Consider the following 19,992-nt stretch of genomic DNA (forward strand, 5'->3'; position numbering starts at 1 on the left):
CATAGCAGGAAAAAAATTAAAGAATTTATATGTTACATTTCTATTTCTAATCAAGTCCAAAGAATAAATGTATTTTTAAAAATCTCATGCCTTAACTACAAGTACTTATGGTATAACAAAGAGTTGACAAATTTTATGTACAGAAACACTGTATAAAATTCAATGATAGCTTTGGCTGTTGCGGCTCAATGGTTAGAGTGTGGGCCTATGCAACGAAGAGTCACAGGTTCGATTCCTGGGTAAGGGCACATACTTCGGTTGCAGGTTTGATTCCTGGCCCTAGTCTGGGCATGTGTGGGAGGCAACCAATTGATGTGTCTCTCTCATATCAATGTTTCTCTCTCTCTGTCTCTCTCTTGCCTTCCCTCAATCCCTCCCTCCCTTCCACTCTTTCTAAAAATCAATGGAAAAAATTTACTCAAGTGACGATTAACAAAAAATCCTCAGTGATGTATTCCACAGGTATTAGTTATTAGTAACTACTAATAATCAACAGAAAGATAAGATTCATTAATACATATAAATAAACTAAATGGGATTGACATATATAGATGACAACTAAAAGCTTTGCTAATTGGAACTACCTTTCCAATAGGGAATATAGAGAACATACAAATTATAGTTCTCAAAGTTGTATCAAGATGAATAATTATTTGATAATATAAGGATAACTGTAAATTTTACATGAAAACTTTGTTAAATAAATGAATTCCCCACTACAGAAGAGTACCTGACACATAGTAGATACTCAATAAATGTACGTTGAATAAACTAATGAGTAAGGATTGAGTTTCACTTTAAAAAACAAGGCACAAATGTTTCATCACAAATGTTTCAAATGAGACCAGGAAAACTTAATTTAAACCAAATAAAAACATAAAGCACAGCTTTTGTCAATGAACAATGTCAAATGTTCTACTTGTCTCAATCTACAATCAATTATATTCTGCCATTACTGTCTTTAGATAGGAATGAAACTGAAATTATGCAGTCTCAAGACTCTAAGATATAGAAATGTACATGAGAAAACATGTTCCTTTATTTTCTCCTTCATTCATGAACAGATATTTCTTGAACACTTATCGAAGCAGATGTTTATTCCTTTCCTTTTCACAGATCCAGTGGAATGAATAAGTCAAGATGGTATAAAAGAAAAGTTTTTGCATGTCTATTGTCATAACTCATTGTTCACTTAATTCCTACTGTTTCACACTCAATGTATACTTAACCATATCCAGCTCAGCTTTATATATGTCTTCTAAAAATAAAACAATTTCTATCATTTTCATGATGATACATTAAACTGTACCTTAATTTCTTTCTTTTCCATTGACTTATGGATGCGTTCTCCCAGTGGTTTCACCAATGAATTCTTCACTTGTATGGGAGACCTACATTCAAATAAAGCAAAAATTTATAGACCTAAACAGCACTTTTAAAGCTAGTTTTTACCCCTTCCCTATCCAAAAGCAGTTACATAATAAAAGACTACTGAATCTCGTTGTTTATAATACTATATAAGAATATCCCTATTCTAACAGTTTTAAATATTAATAATTTGATTAATTAATTTAGCCACTAGATATTTGACCTTCTACTATATGTAAGGTGTTGTATAACATATTGTGAAAAATAGAAAGTTCATTCATTCATTGGCCCTGAATTCAGCCATCATGAAGTCAAAGAAAGAAAAATAACACCCGGCCAGTGTGGCTCAGTGGTTGAGCATTGACCCAATGCACCAAGAGGTCACTAGTTCAATTCCAGGTCAGGGCACATGCCCAAGCTGTGGGCCCAATCCCCAGTGGGGGACATACAGGAGGAGGCCGATCAATGTTCTCTCTCATCAATGTTTCTCTCTCTCTCTCTCCCCCTCTCCTTTCCTCTCTCTCTAAAATCAATAAAGAAAAAAAATTAAAAAGAATAATAAGACATCCACCTAACTAAAATTCAAAATAAAAATGGATAAGTGCCATAGCAGTGGGATTCAAAAGAGAAAAGTATAGCTTATAACCAGAAGGGTTAGAGAAGGCACAGCGGGAAGCAGACACTGGAGCTTCAGAGCCAGACAATCCTGGATTCCCCGAGAATTCATTTTTGGCTCCACAGAGCCAGAGTTATAAACCCCTCGACTCAAAAGGTCATTATATAAGAATAAAGGATTGTCTATTCTAAGAAAATATGGTTTATCACCTTATATTGACTTATATTCATACACCACAATGTCCTTAATTTTATCATTTCTTTTTTTTTAATCCTCACCGAGGACATTTTTTCCATTTTTTTGTTCAGGTAGAGTGGGAGGGAGAGAGAGGGAGAGAGAGAGAAACATCAATGTGAAAGGGACACATCGAGTGGCTGTCACCCACACGACCAACCAGGGCCAGGGACAAACTGCAACCGAGGTACATGCCCTTAGCAGGAACCGAACCCGGGTCTCTTGGGGCCCCAGGCCGATGTTCTAACTGCTGAGCCAAATCGGCCAGGGCAATTTTATCATTTCAAGGGAGAACATTAAAAATTTACTTTATCATGGATGGGTACCTGTCTGCACAATGACAATGGGAGGTACCAAGGTAACTGTAAACAATTAAAATGTGTTTGGCCACATAACTGAAACAGAAAAATACCTCTGTAAAATAGATGTGGGGATTAATTTTGTTTAAAAATATTCTAATGACACAAAAAACTTTATCTAAGAAAATGGTAGAATGAGAGAAAATATATATCATTTATATTTCTACCTAAAAAACAAACCTTGTTAAAGAGAAGGTTAAAAGGAGAAGAAGAAGAAAAAGATTCATTTTTCTTTATACTCATTTCTAGGATTGTAACACAAGGTACAAATAAATCATTCATAAAATAAATTTCCAGTGTTGGGAAAATATGTGGGTATTTTAAAGACAGAATGCAAAAGAATTATATTATATCTAGATATAAAAGAATAATCATGGGAATCTGGTGAAGAAGACAAAAGTTAAAGGAATTACAAGACAAAACTGAATTAGAGATCGTTAATGTTTCTCTTTAAACAGAAAAGAGACTGCATGAAGCACTCATGCATGGATGTATATGAACAATCTTAGACTAAAATTAGATTTCTAAAAAGTAGATCAAGCAGAAAATAGAACAGGTCAAACAATAAGATGACTTTGTAAAATTTCTCCACAATGTACAAAATACAATTTTAAATGGTTGTTCTACCATTTTTAATGTTTGTATAAATGAATGCTCATTAATTAAAAATATCATCAACCTACTCAATTTTGACCTAACTATTGTTAAAACTGGACAGCATCAATGTCTTGCACGAAATACCGACACTAACTTAGCATTTTTCTTCACGATGTGAGGTAGAACCGGTAAATGTCAGTTCCAAAGGACAATGGTATTGTGCTCACTCCTTTTCTCAGGCAGAATAGCACAGTCCTGGGAGCAGAGACCTCGGGCTTCAAGAAAGACACTTTTGCTACTTACTAACTTAGCTGTCTTAGGCAAGTTAATATCTCAATACCTCTCTCAAGCCTCTAATTCTTCACTTATAAAGTGAAGATGTTATTAAAAGAGGTTGCTATGAGGGTTGAGAAAATATAAATGAAAACATTTGGCAACGTTCTTGACACACATAGCAAAGCAAATTATTTCCAAAGCAAAAACAAAAAAACAAGAACTAAAATAAAAAAAACACCTGTCATACTTACAAAATACTACCTTTTTATATATAACTGCAAGTGTTCAATTTCCTTTTAACTAACTTTGGTTTTCTTTCTTCATACTTTTCTACAGTCTCCAAGTTTCCTACCATAGCACGGTATTTGTTTTATAATTAATGAGGTGCTTTTTCAAAAACTCCTTTTATACACTAGAGTTAACATTCACATACAAATAAGTTCCACACTACTTACCTGAAAAGTGTAAGAATAGAAGTTCCATTATGAATAATGGTGTTTTCATCGTCATATAAAAGCTCTGCTTTGTTTTTGGTAGGAGCACTGGCTGCTTCTTCATCCAAAAGAGCTAGTAAAATTTTCACAGTATCTCTGCCACAGTATGCAGTACCATGGTTTATGGCATTAGATTTTGGCTGGAGCAAACATAATTGTGAGTAAATGTTACAATCACCCAGCTGGGTCAATCACCACTCTTTTCCATTTCATGTGCCACTGTTCTCCTTCCCCCTCTGTTGTAAATGAAACATTGGCCATGCTTTCAGGCATATGAATAGTTCTCCCTCAAGCCACGCTAAAATCAATCTTATCAACTTCTAGAAGCACAAAAGAATACAAAAATATAGTATCTAAAATAGTATCATCAAAGAGGAAGACATTAGGTTCTGGTCAAAAGAACATTAGGCTTTAAGTCAGAATATTTAGCTACTCCCTAGCTATGTGGCCTCAGCCTCATGACTTAACCTCTCCGAGTATTTTTTCTCCCTTATACCCAAGAGAGATGAGGTTCTGGTGATCTAAACACCAACCCCACAGATGGCTGTAAGGATCTACTCAAATGCAAAACTGAAAAACTAGTTGATGTTTATTCATTCAGCAATCATTGATAAGTACATACTGAGTCCCAAGCACTGTGTTTGAAGCTAAGACTACCAAGGTAAAAACCACTGCCACAAGGAACCCAGTCTCCTTGATAAAATAAGTAAACTTATTTGCATTACACAGTGTTAGTGCTATTTCTAACATAATGGATACATAGTGCAATAAGAGCACACAAAAGGTAGTGAGTGATTATTTACCCTGAAATCAAGGATGACTTCATGGAGGAGGAGACACAAACGGGACAGGAGAGAGAAGAGTACTTTCAGGAACCAGGTAGAAGAACAGTATAACAGAGGGAGTCATGTGAGACTAGCCTGGGAAAGCATTGTGTACCAGGCAAAGAGGTATTATTAGTTTGTTACACAGTTAAAAATCTCTTGGTTTATTAAGCAAGGAAATAAAACAATACTATTTAGATTTTAGAAAAATGATGGCAATGTGTAAAATATAATCCAGTGTAATCAGATTACTAAATCGGAAGACAGGACAACATAGTAAGAGACTCTAGTAGTCCAGCTTAGAGCTGAGGAAAAGAATAGCAGTGGAGATACAGAAGAACCAGATTAAAAGAGGAGAGCTGGAAAAACTTAGTGACCAGATAGAAGAAGAATAAAAAATATATGATAATAAAATATTATATATAGATACACGGAAGCACAGACTCTAAAGGCATTACAGCCTGATCTGGATACCAACTTACTAGTTATGTGTGCTGTTTAAGTCTGGGAAAATTGCATAACCTCAATGTGCATCAGTTAAATCAATGGTAAAACAGGTAAATATAGACCTAGCTTGTTTGGTTCAGCGGTTAGAGCGTCGGCCCGCGGACCAGAGAGTCCCAGGTTCGGTTCCTACTAAGGGCAAGTACCTTGGTTGCAGTTTGTCCCAGGCCCCAGTTGGGGTCGTGCAGGTGGCAACTACTTGATGTATCTCTCTCACATTGATGTTTCTCTCTCTCTCTTCCACCCTCTGTCCCTCCTGCTCTATCTGAAGATGAATGCATGAGGATAAAAAACAAAACACAAAAAACGGGTAATTACAGTGCCTTACCAATAGGGGTGCCAGACATTGTGCCTAGATATCCAGGTTGCCCTTTCTGGGACATTCCTCAGCTTTCACCAACAAGGTCTTCACCTTTCTCTACTTGGCTGTTTCAAGCTCAGGCCACCAGTGAACTATAACGTATACCTACACTTGCATTTTAACCCATGAACTATCACAATCCAGTGCTTAATATATGTATTTTTCATTAGCACCAGATAAATCCATATTGTTTAATACTAACTTCACTGAGAATTATTGATTTATATTTTTCAATGATTTCTGATTTGGTTAAAAACAAACAATTAAGTACTAGGTTATCTGCATTTGTATTTCTTGTGACTGCAAATGAGAAAGACTGATGCTCTTAATTATCTGAGTTGTGACAATTCCTGAATTATACTGAGCGTAATAACCTGGTTGTCATTTGAGCCAAGCTAGTCACAGGAACTGTTAACACACAGGGGATATATGGGGAACAACCCAGCATCTCTCCCATCAAATTAATCTAAAAACATGCATTGTTATTTTTAAAAAATTTTAAAAATAGTCCCCAAGCGGGCGGGGGGTGGGGGGGCATCGGGAGGAGAATGACAATGGGGGAAAAAGGAGAAACACCTCTAACAAAAATAAATTAATAAATACTCCCCAAGGGATGTGAATAAATAAGTAATAAAAAATAAGCAAAAATCTTTCTTCACACATTGGCTATCGCAATCACACCTAATGAAAAGGGGCTTTTGTTACTTGAATAATTAAACTGTAACAAATATATTTTAACACATACTCCAAAATTGTGTTTTAGAGTTAAAAACATGGTAGTTAATTGTTCCTACAATACTATAGTTATTCAAAAGTCTATTTAAAAAAGAGAGAGAAAGAGGTGAATGTTCTAGGAGTATACAGTTAAAATATTTAAGTACGGGAGAAATTCCTAATGTTCACAGCATGCTGCCACGGAGATAGAAAATAAGAAATCACAGAGATAAAAAGAAAATTGTACAAAAGAAAAATAAACTACTGAATAGAAACCATTTCTGTTGCTGTTCTATAGAGTTCCTAGCACTGAGGTCAGAAGCACAGAAACCAAGTTCTTATTTTATATCTGAGTAAATGGGAAAATAATTATTTTCTAGAATAATTATTTAAAGATATGAAAGCACACCTTAGTATCCATCAAGAATTATAAATAGCTAGTGCTCCAAGGGATATTGAAGATTATCCAATGCCCTACTTTTTAACAAATACAAATAATTTGATCCACAGATGTTATGATTTATCCAAGACAAAGATAATCCTACATAATCCTATTGAGAAACTTAAATTTTCAACAATATAGCACAGGAAACACACTCTTCTGACTTAAGTATCAATAGCAAACCATTTCTACAACAAATAGAAGAGAAAAATTTTATATAGAGGGATAATAAAATGTAAAAAACTCATTACCCGTGCAGGACTGATGTCAGTGGTGCTAACAGCTACATCGCCTTGTTGAGAACTGCTAATATTTTTAATCCTCAAATTCAAATCCTGAGCAACTTCCTCTACTGCTTTATTAAAAGGATCCCTGCTGTTCTGGCCTTTAATCAGCTGCATCTTTATCGCTGAGAGTATCCGACCCCCTGCAATACTGAAAATAGAAATAAGATGGCCTTTATAATAGTATTAGAAATGACAATATGCTCCTAAGCTTGAAAATATAATTCTCACAGTTAATCAACACTTTTCAAAGAATGTGGCTTTGATCTTGAAAATCAAACAGTAGTACATGTAAGAAAAGGATGAGAACCATTAGAAGCAAAATTTTAAAGTTTTTTTTTCTAAAAACAAATCATTTCAACAAGGTAAGTTACTTCTTCCTTGATTTGAAAGCTAAAGGGAAATACTTTAGCTGTATATGATGACAGATTCAGATGCAGTTATATACACACAATATACTTAAAATATGTACCTTTAGATGCAAGTAAGGTAGCAAGAGATACCTCTCAATGAATACCTACATCACTTTAAACTTAAAACCAACTCAGTAGGTATTACCTTTAAATCACAAAGAAATCTGGGTCTCAAAATGGTTAAATAGCTTATCCAAGAATATACACTGTTCTGAGCTAGGAAGGAGGTGGCAAGGAAGGAGACTGACCTGGAACACACTATTGCACTACAACATGAGAAGTGTCATTACATGAAAGAGGAAAGCAAGCTAGTTAATACTGATCTGAAGCAAACCAGAGACTGGACCAATTACAGTCACCAGACAAGTGTTTTTAAAAACCTGAACTCAATTGTTTCTTTATACAAAGGCTGAACCTGAATAAATGTGAGCTGCAGTTCCTGCTCTAGAAAGCAGACCTAAAACCAAGGTGAGAAATGTACAGAGGAAAGGGTTTGGGTCCATTACATAAAGAAATCAGAGGTGTCCGACTGTAGAAAGGGGCTTTTATCGAGGTCAGATCTCCAGCCCGGCAGAAAGGCTGCACTGTGCCGAATGAGAAGGGATGTGATCTGTGTGGAGTCAGACAACCTGAGCACAACTCGCAGCTCCCCCACCTTCTACTTTGGGTACGCTATTTCAACTCTCTGCAAATTTTATAGTGCCAGAAGGGAAATTATGAATTAAAGTTTTCATCCTCACTGCCTCATTGCCATACTTTATGTTTTAGGGAACAAGCCAAGTTCCCTAACGATGACTGGAAATATGATTGTTCACATTTAAATAGCTGGTCAAAATAGAGAAGGAAAGTTAGAAAAAAATTAGAGACTTAATGTGCAATAGTACATTAGATCAGTGTCTCCCAAATTTGCCTGATCATCAGAATCGTACTAAGCATTAGTTTAAAAGATCAGCTCCAGACCCCACCCTATTGAATCACAATCTCCAGAGAAGGACATTAAATAGTTGCATTGTTTTAAAAGTACCATAGGTGATTCTTACGACTAGACAAGCTTGGGAAACATTTCAGGAAAAAATTAGCTCAAGAAAGGAACTATATATATATATTTCAATCCTCTCCCAAGGATATATTTATTGATTTTAGAGAAACAAGGAAGGGGGGAGAAAAAGAAAAACATCCATGTGAGAAGGAAACATCAACAGGTTGCCTCCCATATGCGTCCCCACTAGACCCACAACCTAGATATGTGCCCTGACCGGAACTCGAACCCACACCTTTTGGCGTACTCTAACCAACTAAGCCACCTGGCTAGGGCAAAAGGAAATGTATTTTACAATCTTCAGTTACTCTTGGCTTACAGAAGGGATGATTGGTGGGTTTGAGTAAACTGACCATCACATATAACAATTTCAAGTTTTTAATACTTAAGACAAAAAATATATATTTTACTAAGGTCCATATTATTACTATTTGCAATACAAAAGTACTTAGGGGGGATCCACTGGATTCTAGATACCCTGAGCTTGGCAGGAACAGGAGGCAATCTCCAAGTACCACCCAACGTCTCTCCCAAAGAGGAACAAGCAAGAGCATGAGTGGAAAGCCGGAAGCCGTGAGTGGGAACCACGCAGTGTCAGTGGGGTTTTCCTGAGGACAGAACTCTCTAATAGTACCATGATCAGGGCGCAAAGCGTGGGTTGACTCTCAAATTAGTCTGAAACTTCCAAGGGGGAAGAAGCTAGTATGGCTTTTATGAGATTTATTCTAGGTACTTTCTATTTTTTATGCTACTTTTGAACATTTTCTATGTGGTGATGGTGTAGACATACAATTGCTTTTCGTTTTCTGTCCTCGTGACCAGCATTGTTGATAAACTCTATTAATTTTAATATTTTTTCTTCTGATTCTTGGAATTTTCTACATATATCATCATAACATCAATTAGAGTTACACTTCCTTTTTAGTGCTTTTATCTCCTATTTCTTTTTCTTGCCCTACTACAGTTAGTTGGACATCTAATACTTACTATGTTGAAAAGAAATGATGAGAAAGAATTTTTGTCTTGTCCTAAATCTTAAATAGAATGCTAAAATATTTTAACATTAAGTATGTTTTCACAGAAACCCTTTATCAGGTTAAAACCATTATTCTTAATTCATGTTACACTGAGGGGGTAGCTATGTAAGATTGATATGTCCTAACAGACTCCTCACCTTGGGAAGTCGTTGGGCTTTGTCCCCTCAGACTTTGGTGGCTATAAGAACACTCTTCAAATCACCAAATTCAGCAAATACTCTTAGAATAAAAGCTGGCTTGCCTTCTTGACTTCCTTTTCTAACTTTCTTCCTTCCCCTAGTTTTTGTCTGTATTTTCAATGCATTTGCCTGTTCATAAATGTATTTAAGAAGCATTTAAAAATGTTATCCAGCATTATTAATTATTGTCAAGGGGGGGGTCACTCAGCTGACTTCGTCTGTCATACATCGATAATCAGCAGACTTGAAGCATTTTTTTATGTATACAGGCATTTTCTTTTTCAGTTAGTTTTTCCCTAATTTTCCATTAAATACACAGAAAGTAATTGGATCAAACATAGCCAAAATGAAAGCACAACATTATGTATTCTTTCTGGGAATTAATCTCTAGTGGAAAAGTTTTGGAAAATACTCAAAAGGATAATAAAATATGAAAGAGGGTCTTAGTTAATTATAAGAACAACAACAACAATAAAAGCAAACAAACAAAAGCTTTAAATGATATTAGTTAAAGTCACCTTGGCCTCCCTTTTCTCATTTTTTCCACAGGAACAAATACACTAAATTTAAAAAATAGTGTAATTCACTGATTGTATTTTATTTAGGGAAAAAAATGTGTAAAACTAGTATTTAAGGTACTTGTCAAGGTCAATATTTTGACCCCTGATAAAATACCCCAAGCACCAGTGTCATGACTAGTCTGTTGCTACACACGCACTATGTACTAGTCAACCATTAACTTTCAAATATCTGCTCAGCACACAGTGACTTAATTCAAACACTTACTTCTAAAGCCTAGAAACTCCTGGATACAAAATAAATAAAATCTTTCTCTTTAAAAGGTCACAACTGATCATATGATACAATGAGATACTAAAGGTATAGAGAGAGCTTGAGTAGGAAGGGACAGAGAACAAGGAGGTATTCAGGAAGGCTTCCCAGAAGATACATTATGACTAGGCTGGATAAACATCAATAGGAGAATTTAGGTGAGAAAGGTAAACTGCAGCTCCTGGCTATTAATGCACCACATCAGAGCCCTATAGCAGAAAGAGAAAAATGAAGCTAGTGAGGAAAAACACAAAATCCCCAAGCTTGTATCAGAACAGTGACTATAAGAGAACAATAAGCAGTATAAAGACAAATGATTGGTAATACTTTAATGTAATTACAAATTCTCTTTACCATCAAGAGCGACTGGCTTTGTCTCAACATCTTCATGAATTTGATAGCTATTTGCTAAAATAAATTATATCTCTAGCCCTAGCCGGATAGCTCAGTTGGTTGAAGTATCGTCCCATACACCAAAAGGTTTCGGGTTTGATTCCCAGTCAGGACACATACCTAGGTTGCAGGCTCAACCCCTAGTCGGGGAATGTACAGGAGGCAATGGATCAATGTTTCTCTCTCGCATCAATGTTTCTCTCTCCCTCTTCTCTTTCCCAAATCAATAAAAACATATCTTCAGGTGAGGATTTTTAAAAATTGTATCTTTAATAATTAAATATAATTAAAGGTTCTACATAAAATGCATCAAAATGTTCCTGAAATATATTTAAATGAGATTCTAGACTGGATAATTTCAACCAGATTTAATATTCTATAAATACATACTATTTAGTCCCACATATAAAATTTAGGTGTGCCATTAAAGAGTCAGGTAATAACTTGAAATATAGAATGTTAAGCATTTGAACAACTACTTTAAACATGAAATCAGAAACCTTTTTTTCAGGTGAAAGTATACAGTAAGCATTTTGTGGTGGCACCTACTGGCAAAGGGTAGAAATGCAGCCAAAGTATAGCTAAGATGGTCAAATGAAAATCTGGCACTGGGGAGGTGAGTGTGAGAATGGATTCTTGGACTTCCCTGTCAGTCTATTCCCCATCCTTCTTTGGACTCAAAGATTACTGTGGTTCCCACCCTATTATAAGACAAGCAGTACAGCCCGGCCAGTGTGGCTTAGTGGATTTAGCATCATCCCGTGGACTGAGAGGTCCCAGTTCAATTCCTGATGCGGGCACATGCCCATGTTGCAGGCTCGATCTCCAGTAGGGGTGCGCAGGGGGCAGTCAATTAATGTGTCTCTCTCACATCGATGTTTCTATCTCTCTCTCTCTTCCTCTCTCTCTAAAAAAATCAATAAAAACATTTTAAAAAATAAGACAAATTGTACAAACACATCCTCGGTTACAAGAGTTAAATACATTTTTATCTCTAAGGTTTAACATTGAGACACAGAGTGATAAATAGGCAGGAGTAAGAGTGCGTAGAATTTGTACATCATACTGAGGTTTCTGGAGATTTATTCTATACCTTATTTTGAATCTTTAAAGGATTTTAATCACGGAAGTAACATTTGCTGTTTCAGAAAGTTCATTGTCAGAAGTGAGGGCAAGAGGATAGGGCAACTCAAGATTGGAGGTAGACAACAAGTCAGAAAAAAATCCAGCCAAGAAAGCGTGAAAATCTGAAAACAGGCAGTGTAAAGAATGGAAATAAGATAGTAGCTTTAGGAATAGAGATGGGAAAGAATATAAAAAAATGTTAACTGGGATGGAGGGGGTCAATGGGGGGAAAAAGGATATCTGTAATACTTTCAACAATAAAAATAAATTTTATTTTACTTATTTATTATTTTGTTAATCCTCACCCAAGGATATTTTTCCATTGCTTTTGAAATAGTGTGGAAGGGAGGGAGGAGGGGAGGAAGGAGGGAGAGAGAGACTCAGAGAAAACATCTATGTGAGAGAGAGACATCAATTGGTTGCCTCCTGCACAGCCCTGATTGGAGATCGAACGTGCAACACAGGTACATGCCCTTGACCCAGAATTGAACCAGTGACCCTTGGTTCCACGGACCAACATTCTAATCGCTGAGCCAAACCAGCTAGGGCTAAAGATAAATTTTTAAAAATGGGGGGGGGGGGGGCGGGATATACCTTTAACTATAAACACCTGAATTTATAATCAGTAAAAATGTATTTCCATACGAAAAATGTTAAGTACAAAGAACTGATGGATCTTGGTGACTGAAGGAATAGAAAAGGAGAAAAAGGAGTTTGAGACATGTTCCAGGTTTCTGCCTGGGTGACTGAAGGGAGAGAGGCTTCATCAAGCCAGGAGTGAAGCAGGTTTTCAAGAAAAGATGAAGATTTAATTTGGGATATGTTAAGTTTGAGTTGCCTTTGAGGTAACAAACTATATATAAGTAAAGATGTATTTTTGAAATTCAGGAAAGAGGTTTCTATTTCACTGAAATATAGATTTGGAGTTTGCATATATGCACTCAGAGAGGCAGGTAGAAAATAAAAGAATGGAATCTCAGAATTTATGGAGGAAAGAGAGAAAAGTATCAAATTTGAGGACTCAAAGGAGACCAAAGACTACAACAACCTGAAGATCAATAGTGATCTTAGCAGAATAGCTTCAATAGAATAGAAAAGTGTGAAACAACTACGTCCAGACAGTTACGTGCTGAGTGCCCACTCTGTGCCAGACTGTGCTAGGCTAGGGAATGTTCATGGAGAACACCAACAAGCTGCAATCAAGCTGACAGTGTAGGGAGAAATGTATAATAAGTCATTAGAAATTGGGAAGTGGAATGAAGAACAAGATCTTTTTTTCAAGAATTTGAGCTATAAAAGGAAGGAGAAGGAAATAAAAAGGAAGATGGATTGTTATTTTTCTTTAAAATCTCTATCGACTATGGCTAAAGTATGAGTAAAAGAGGAAGTTGAAACTATAAGACAAAATGAAGAACCAGTGAAACAATGTCCCAACAGGTTACCCACAAAGTGCCCACTCGGGAATATGCCTTCTCCCCGCCTGGGCTTCATTTCACCCTCGTGCTCCATAACTAGCTAACTCTTTCAAGTTCATCCTTCGAGATTAAGCTCAACTGTAACAGCCATCCAGGTAAGCATTCCTGACACTCTATCCCTGCTCCCCAAAACTAGGTCAACTGTCCTTTCCTCTATACAGCCTTCTGTTGTTGCATAAGTAGTATATATGCTCTTAGTTTTTAATAACTTCACTTTTTAAAATTATGAAATGAAAATATACTTAATATATGCAAAAAGTCACCGTAAAGAAAAAAAGATTGCTCATTTGGGCTACTTTGACACTCACTTGAATATACCCACTATTTAGACACTCACGCCTTCAGTGTCTTCCCTGGAACATAAAATGATTACTCATTATGACCAGATAGAATAATCAAAATAAATGGCTGCTAAGTTACTGAGAATTTAAGATATTATATGAAGATAAGTCTCACACCCTACTTATCTCTAAAATGTACTTCTACCCTTTTGCACAAATGTACATTATAATTGTACTTCTACCCGGTTGAAAACTTACTGCAACCAGAAATTCCACCACAGGGAATTTAATTATAATAAATTATATTGGATTGAAAATATGCATTTATATCTTCTCCCTCTCAAAACTCCAATAAAATGATAAAAAGGCAACAAAGTTTTTAAATCCATAAAGAAAAAGAGAGTGGGAGAAAACACAATAGTCAATGATAGCAGAGACTTATCATGCAAGGACAGAAAAATGAAAAGCAGATGAACAAGTGGTAACTAACTACCCAGAATGGAAGACACTAAAAATTAAGTAACTGTTGAAAGATAATAACCGTAGAGAGATAAATGAAACATGGTAAGTTCACCTACAATCAAATGTGAGAATAGAATAAAAACATCTGTCATAAACGAACAAACAAAATTTAAATGGATTTGTATATACAGAGAACAAACTGATAGTTGCCAGAGGGAAAGGAGCATTGGGGGCCTGGGTGAAAAAGATGAAGGAATTAAGAAGTGCACATTGGTAGTCATGAAATAGTCACAGGGATGTAAAGCACAGTATAAGAAATATAGTCAAGATTCCGAAAAAAAAAAAAAAAAAAAATCCTGACTTCCGGTCAATATGGCGGGTAGGTAAACTAGGTAAACGCGGTATCGCGTCCTCCCACAACCACATCAAAGTTACAACTAAACTACAAAACAACCATCATCAAAACCGCCTCAAGTCAAGCTGAATGAAGTCCTACAACTACGGAATTAAAGCAGCAGCCACATCCAGTCTGGTAGGAGGGGCGGGTGGACGGGCTGGTCCCACACCCACGTGTGGCGGATAAAAATCAGGAGGACACCTCGGCTGGGAAGGTCCTTCCTGAGGACTGAGGGGGCCCCGTCCCACACCAGGTGCCCCGCTCAGGGTTCCAGTGCCAGGAAGAGAATCCCCATAACTTCTGGCTGGAAAAACCAGCAGGAACTGAGGCTCAGGGAGGCTGAGGCGGCTGGAGCCCCAGGCAGCTCCCTAAAGGGCCGGCGCACGGACTTAGCGGACTCTCTCCCTCTAAGCTCGGAGGGGAGGCAGCTCGAGGGGCGCCAGAGACACACAGGGAAGAACTGAGCTGTTTGGCATTGGAGTGAGGGCTGGAGAGGGGGCTTTCTCTGGGACAAACGTGCTGTCTGAGGCCTTTGTTCCTTTGGTGAGCCCTTCCCTGGGGCGGCAGACAGCCGCCATATCTGGGACTCCAGCAACCTGGCTCACACTGGTAGCCCCGCCCTGCTGACTCCCTGAGACCCCGCCCCACCCAACTTTCAGGCCCACCCAAGCTGTTGCCAGTTGCATAAACATAGGATTGGCCTGTCTTGGATCCTGCTTCAGGTTTTCCTAAATTCTTTCAAACAAGCAGCATCTCGTCTCAGCTAGCCCCATACCTCTCGTTAAGTAATACACAGAAACAAACACAGGGAGGCAGCCAAAATGAGGAGACAAAGAAACAGGTCCCAAATGAAAGAACAGAACAAAACGCCAAGAAAAGAACTAAGCGAAATGAAGATAAGCAACCCAACAGATGCTGAGTTCAAAATACTGCTTATAAGGATGCTCAATGAACTCAGTGAGGGCCTGAAGAACATAAAAAAGGACCAGTCAGAAATGGATGCAGTCAGAAATGAAGGAGGCACTAACTGAAATAAAGAATAATTTACACAGATTCAATAGTAAATCCAAGAAGCAAACCATTGATTTGGAATATAAGGAAGCAAAAAACGCCCAATCAGAACAGCAAAAAAAAAAAAATCTAAAAAAATGAGGATAGTGTAAGGAGCCTCTGGGACAACTTCAAGCGTGGCAACATTCGCATCTTGGGGGTGCCGGAAGGAGAAGAGCGAGAACAAGAAATTAAAAACCTGCTTGAAACAATGGCAGAAAACTTTCCTAACTTGGTGAAGGAAAGAGACATAAAAGTCCAGGAAGCACAGACAGTCCCAAACAAGATGAACCCCAAGAGGCCCACACCAAGACACATCATCATCAAAATGCAAAAGGTTCAAGACAAAGAGAGAATCTGAAAAGCAGCAAGAGAAAGGCAGTTAGTTACCTACAAGGGAGTTCCCATAAGGTTGTCAGCTGATTTCTCAAAAGAAACTTTGCAGGCCAGAAGGGAGTGGCAAGAAATATTCAGAGTGATGAAAAGCAAGAACCTACAACCAACATTACTCTATCCTGCAAAGCTGTCATTTAGAATCAATGGCCATATAAAGAGTTTCCCAGACAAGAAAAAGTTAAAGAGTTCATCACCACCAAACCGTTATTATATGAAATAATGAAGGGTCTTTTTGAAGAAAAAGATAAAATATATGAACAAACAAAATGGCAATGAATACATATCTATTGACAATGGAATCTACAAACAAAATGAACAGGCAGAACAGAAACATTCTCATAGATACAGAGAGCATTTTGTTGGTTGCCAGATGGGAGGGGGGTTGGGGGAATGAGTGAAAAAGGTGAAGGGATTAAGAAGTACAAATTCATTGCTAGACTGACAAACCTCAAAGGGAAAGGGGTGGAGGGGTGGGAAGAAATAAACCAAAGGACTTATATGCATATATGCATAACCAATGGACAGAGACAACAGTGTGGGAAATTGTGGGAGGGGGGTGGGAGTGGGGAGGAGGGGGTCAATGGGGGAAAAATGAGGAACATCTGTAATACATTCAACAATAAAAATTAAAAAAAGAAAGAAATATAGTCAATAGTACTGTAGTAACTATGTATGGTTCCAGGTCGGTACTTGAAATAATAAGAGGGCCCTGGCCAGTTTGGCTCAGCGGTTAGAGCGTCGGCCTGCGGTCCGGAGAGACCTTAGCGGGTTCGGTTCCCGCTAAGGGCACGTACTTCGGTTGCAGTTTGTCCCCGGCCCTGGTTGGTCGTGCGGGTGGCAGCCACTCGATGTGTCCCTTCACGTCGATGTTTCTCTCTCTCTCTCCCTACCTCTCTCTCCCTCCCACTCTATCTGTACAAAAAATGGAAGAATATCCTCGGGTGAGGATAAAAAATAAAAATAAAAAATCCTCACCCGAGAAAAAAAAAAAAAAGAAATAATAAGAGGGATAAATGGTGATGGATGGAGACTTGACTTGGGGTATACAGTTGATGTGTTGTAGAATTATGCACCTGAAATCTGTATAATTTTGTTAACCAGTGTCACCCCAATAAATTCAATAAAAAGCAAAAGAAAGGTAAAGTATATGATTGCCTAACCACTATGATATATAGCTAAAACTAAAACAAAATAATATTGAATGTAAACTGTAAATGAATGAAAAATACTTTTTAATAGAAGAAAAATGTTTGTCTCCCATTTACTTTGTTCCAGAAAGCTATTTGAGCAAAACAAGGCATTTACCAATTAAAGACATGAGATCTAGGAAACGAGGCAGAGGCAAAGAAAATTCCCAAGGTGATGATGAAGCTTCACGGCTACCACTGTGAGTAGGCCTAGCAAGCAAAGTACAGACTGAATGAAGAAGATGGAGGGAGTTCCTAAAAAATGTCTTCAAGGGCAAAAATCGGAACCAATAGATAACCTAATATTAAGAAGAAATGATTGGTTTTGTTGACAAACTTGACCAAGAATTGATGATATACAGAAAACAAAGAAAAAAGTAGACAATTAAAACAAAAATTTGTACAAAAAAAGTATAATCACAGTATATCACACAGTTTAGCTACAGACAATATTTATAGGCTCATAATAACATAAACTAATGATTTACCCTGAAACTGGTGTAGCCATACAAGAAGAAGGAGAAGTGTGTACCTGCATCTGGAGGGAAAGGAGTGTTGGGAGGCTAGTGAGTGGGTTGCAGATTCTTATATTCCATGGTAGGAAGTTAATAGATAATGTCTAAAGTGAAAAATCAAAAACAACTGCATTGAAATTTCATTAAATGAGGTAAATATATAACAAACACACACACACAAAATTTGGGTGTTTTTACTACAAGTCTGTAGTATCATCTGACTTCATCAAAATATATGTATATTGCTTTCTTAAAAATAAAGTACTTTTAAAACTTAATCATCTGCTATCTCAGAAGATCAGCCAATATATAATCTTGGAGTTCAGAAGATGTCACTGATATTGACTGTAAGTCACATCAAAACCATCTTCCAAGTTTACTTCCTTGTAATGGATATCCATATAAAAAGATAGAAGGATGTAATTCAGAATAAAATCCTGAAAAAAAATTCTTCCTAGAATTCCTGAAATGGAAAGAAGTTTCATGGAATAATATACAGTGATTAAGGGAATGTCTCCAGGGTATGAACTGGCTGAGTTCAGATCCCAGCTTCACTACTTAGTAACCACATGACTAGGGTAAATTACTTAATCCCCATGTTTCAGTTCCTTCCTCTCTAAACTGGGTACCTATATAGTATTTATCAAGTAAAGTTGTTGTAATAATCAAATGATAATCCCCATTAAGAGCTTAGTACAATGTCTGATACATAATATTCAATAAATACCAGCTATTTGTACTATGCAATAGCATACCAACCAAATCAATATGATGTACCACAATTGCCAGCATATATAACTCACCCTTGCCCCTGTAAATTAATCTAAAAATTACTCACCATCCAGTATACCTATACTATAAATAAATCTATCAGATTATAAAAATAATCTCTTACTTCCAATATCACATAAACACAAATTTCAGATGAATCAAAGATTTATGCATTAAAAAATGCCAAAAAAAACACACACACACACAAAAACCCTAGCAGAAAATAGAGAATTTATAATCTCTTCATTACTTTTCTGACTCATTCTGGATATGGGCTCCCTATATTGCTAAATTAAAAGTTGAAGGAAATTACCTATTAGGTTATTCCCAGTCCTAAAAAATCTGTTTCTTCAAGATAAAGACAAGCGGTAAACCTTCTTCTCTAAAAAAAAATTAATTTAAACATGTCTTTTGACTTTGGCAAAAATTTTGGAATCACAGAGAAGCAAAAATTTAGGAGGACAGGTCACATGATTATATTTTATTCACCTAGATATTTTTTCTTCTCCCTACTATTTGGTCTGATGATTGGTCCTTTCAATAACTCTTATATTCCTACCTCTGATTCCGTGAAGTTTTAAAGATGGAATAATAACACACATTTGTAATTTATGAAAAGTTATTACCTTGGATTTGATGTTTCTCCAAGAATCTCATCTAATTTGTCAATGAAACTAATAAAATTGGACAATCCTTTCACATGTGTCCTTAAAGGATCTGATGGTGATGGTGCATACCCTTTCCCTCCAAGCTCCATTGTTCTAATAAATGATGTGGCCACCTATCAATTAAAACAAAAGATTTAGTTATGTTTAATGATTCAGTTAAAACTGCAATTTATTAAGCTGGACACATTTATATTATTCTGGTTATACAAGTGAAGCACTCTTGTGACTCACACCACACTTTGATTCCCAAGTAAATAATCAAAGAAGCAGATGCCATGCAGAATTCATGCCAGCAAAGGTTAGGGGACATATTAAGGACATAGTATGCTCACAAGAATATATCACTGACTATAAAGAATTGGTTTATGAATATATTCTTATATAGATGAACTATTGGCATTGTTTCATGGAACAAAGGAGTTTTCAGTGTAAACCATGTTGATTTATTCAAGGCTGGGCAATTAATTCAACTCTTCCAAGCCTAGCTTCTTTATATGTAAAACAAAGATTAAGACTACACAATCACTAACTGCCATCTAGTTTCATATCCTAGGATTATCTGATCATGTGTAGTTCAAAAGGCCTCACCTTTACAATGATAAAAAATACACATCCGATGGCTAGACATAAAAGCACCTCCTCCAAAAGATATTCTATAGCAGTATTTCCCAGAGTGCACCCTTAAATAAGACAAATTCTA

At 36.8% G+C, this 19,992-nt stretch overlaps 1 protein-coding gene across 11 annotated transcripts in view; it reads right to left on the reverse strand.

Annotated features, from left to right (window-relative positions):
* Window positions 1-19,992, reverse strand: part of LOC118623992 (PARP1 binding protein) — a 62,192-nt gene that overhangs the window by 15,602 nt on the left and 26,598 nt on the right. For 10 of the 11 annotated variants that reach the window (XM_036251877.1, XM_036251874.1, XM_036251876.1 and 7 more), the window contains 4 exons: window positions 19,251-19,405; window positions 7,041-7,224; window positions 3,906-4,084; window positions 1,310-1,391 (listed from right to left, as the gene is read on the reverse strand). In XM_036251877.1, coding sequence (XP_036107770.1) covers window positions 1,310-1,391; window positions 3,906-4,084; window positions 7,041-7,224; window positions 19,251-19,405 — 600 coding nt within the window. The remainder of the gene's footprint in view (window positions 1-1,309; window positions 1,392-3,905; window positions 4,085-7,040; window positions 7,225-19,250; window positions 19,406-19,992) is intronic. The other variant, XR_004958318.1, reaches the window with a different exon arrangement.

This window comes from Molossus molossus, unplaced genomic scaffold (assembly GCF_014108415.1).
Source record: "Molossus molossus isolate mMolMol1 unplaced genomic scaffold, mMolMol1.p scaffold_m16_p_10, whole genome shotgun sequence".
NCBI classification, from domain to species: Eukaryota; Metazoa; Chordata; class Mammalia; order Chiroptera; family Molossidae; genus Molossus; species Molossus molossus.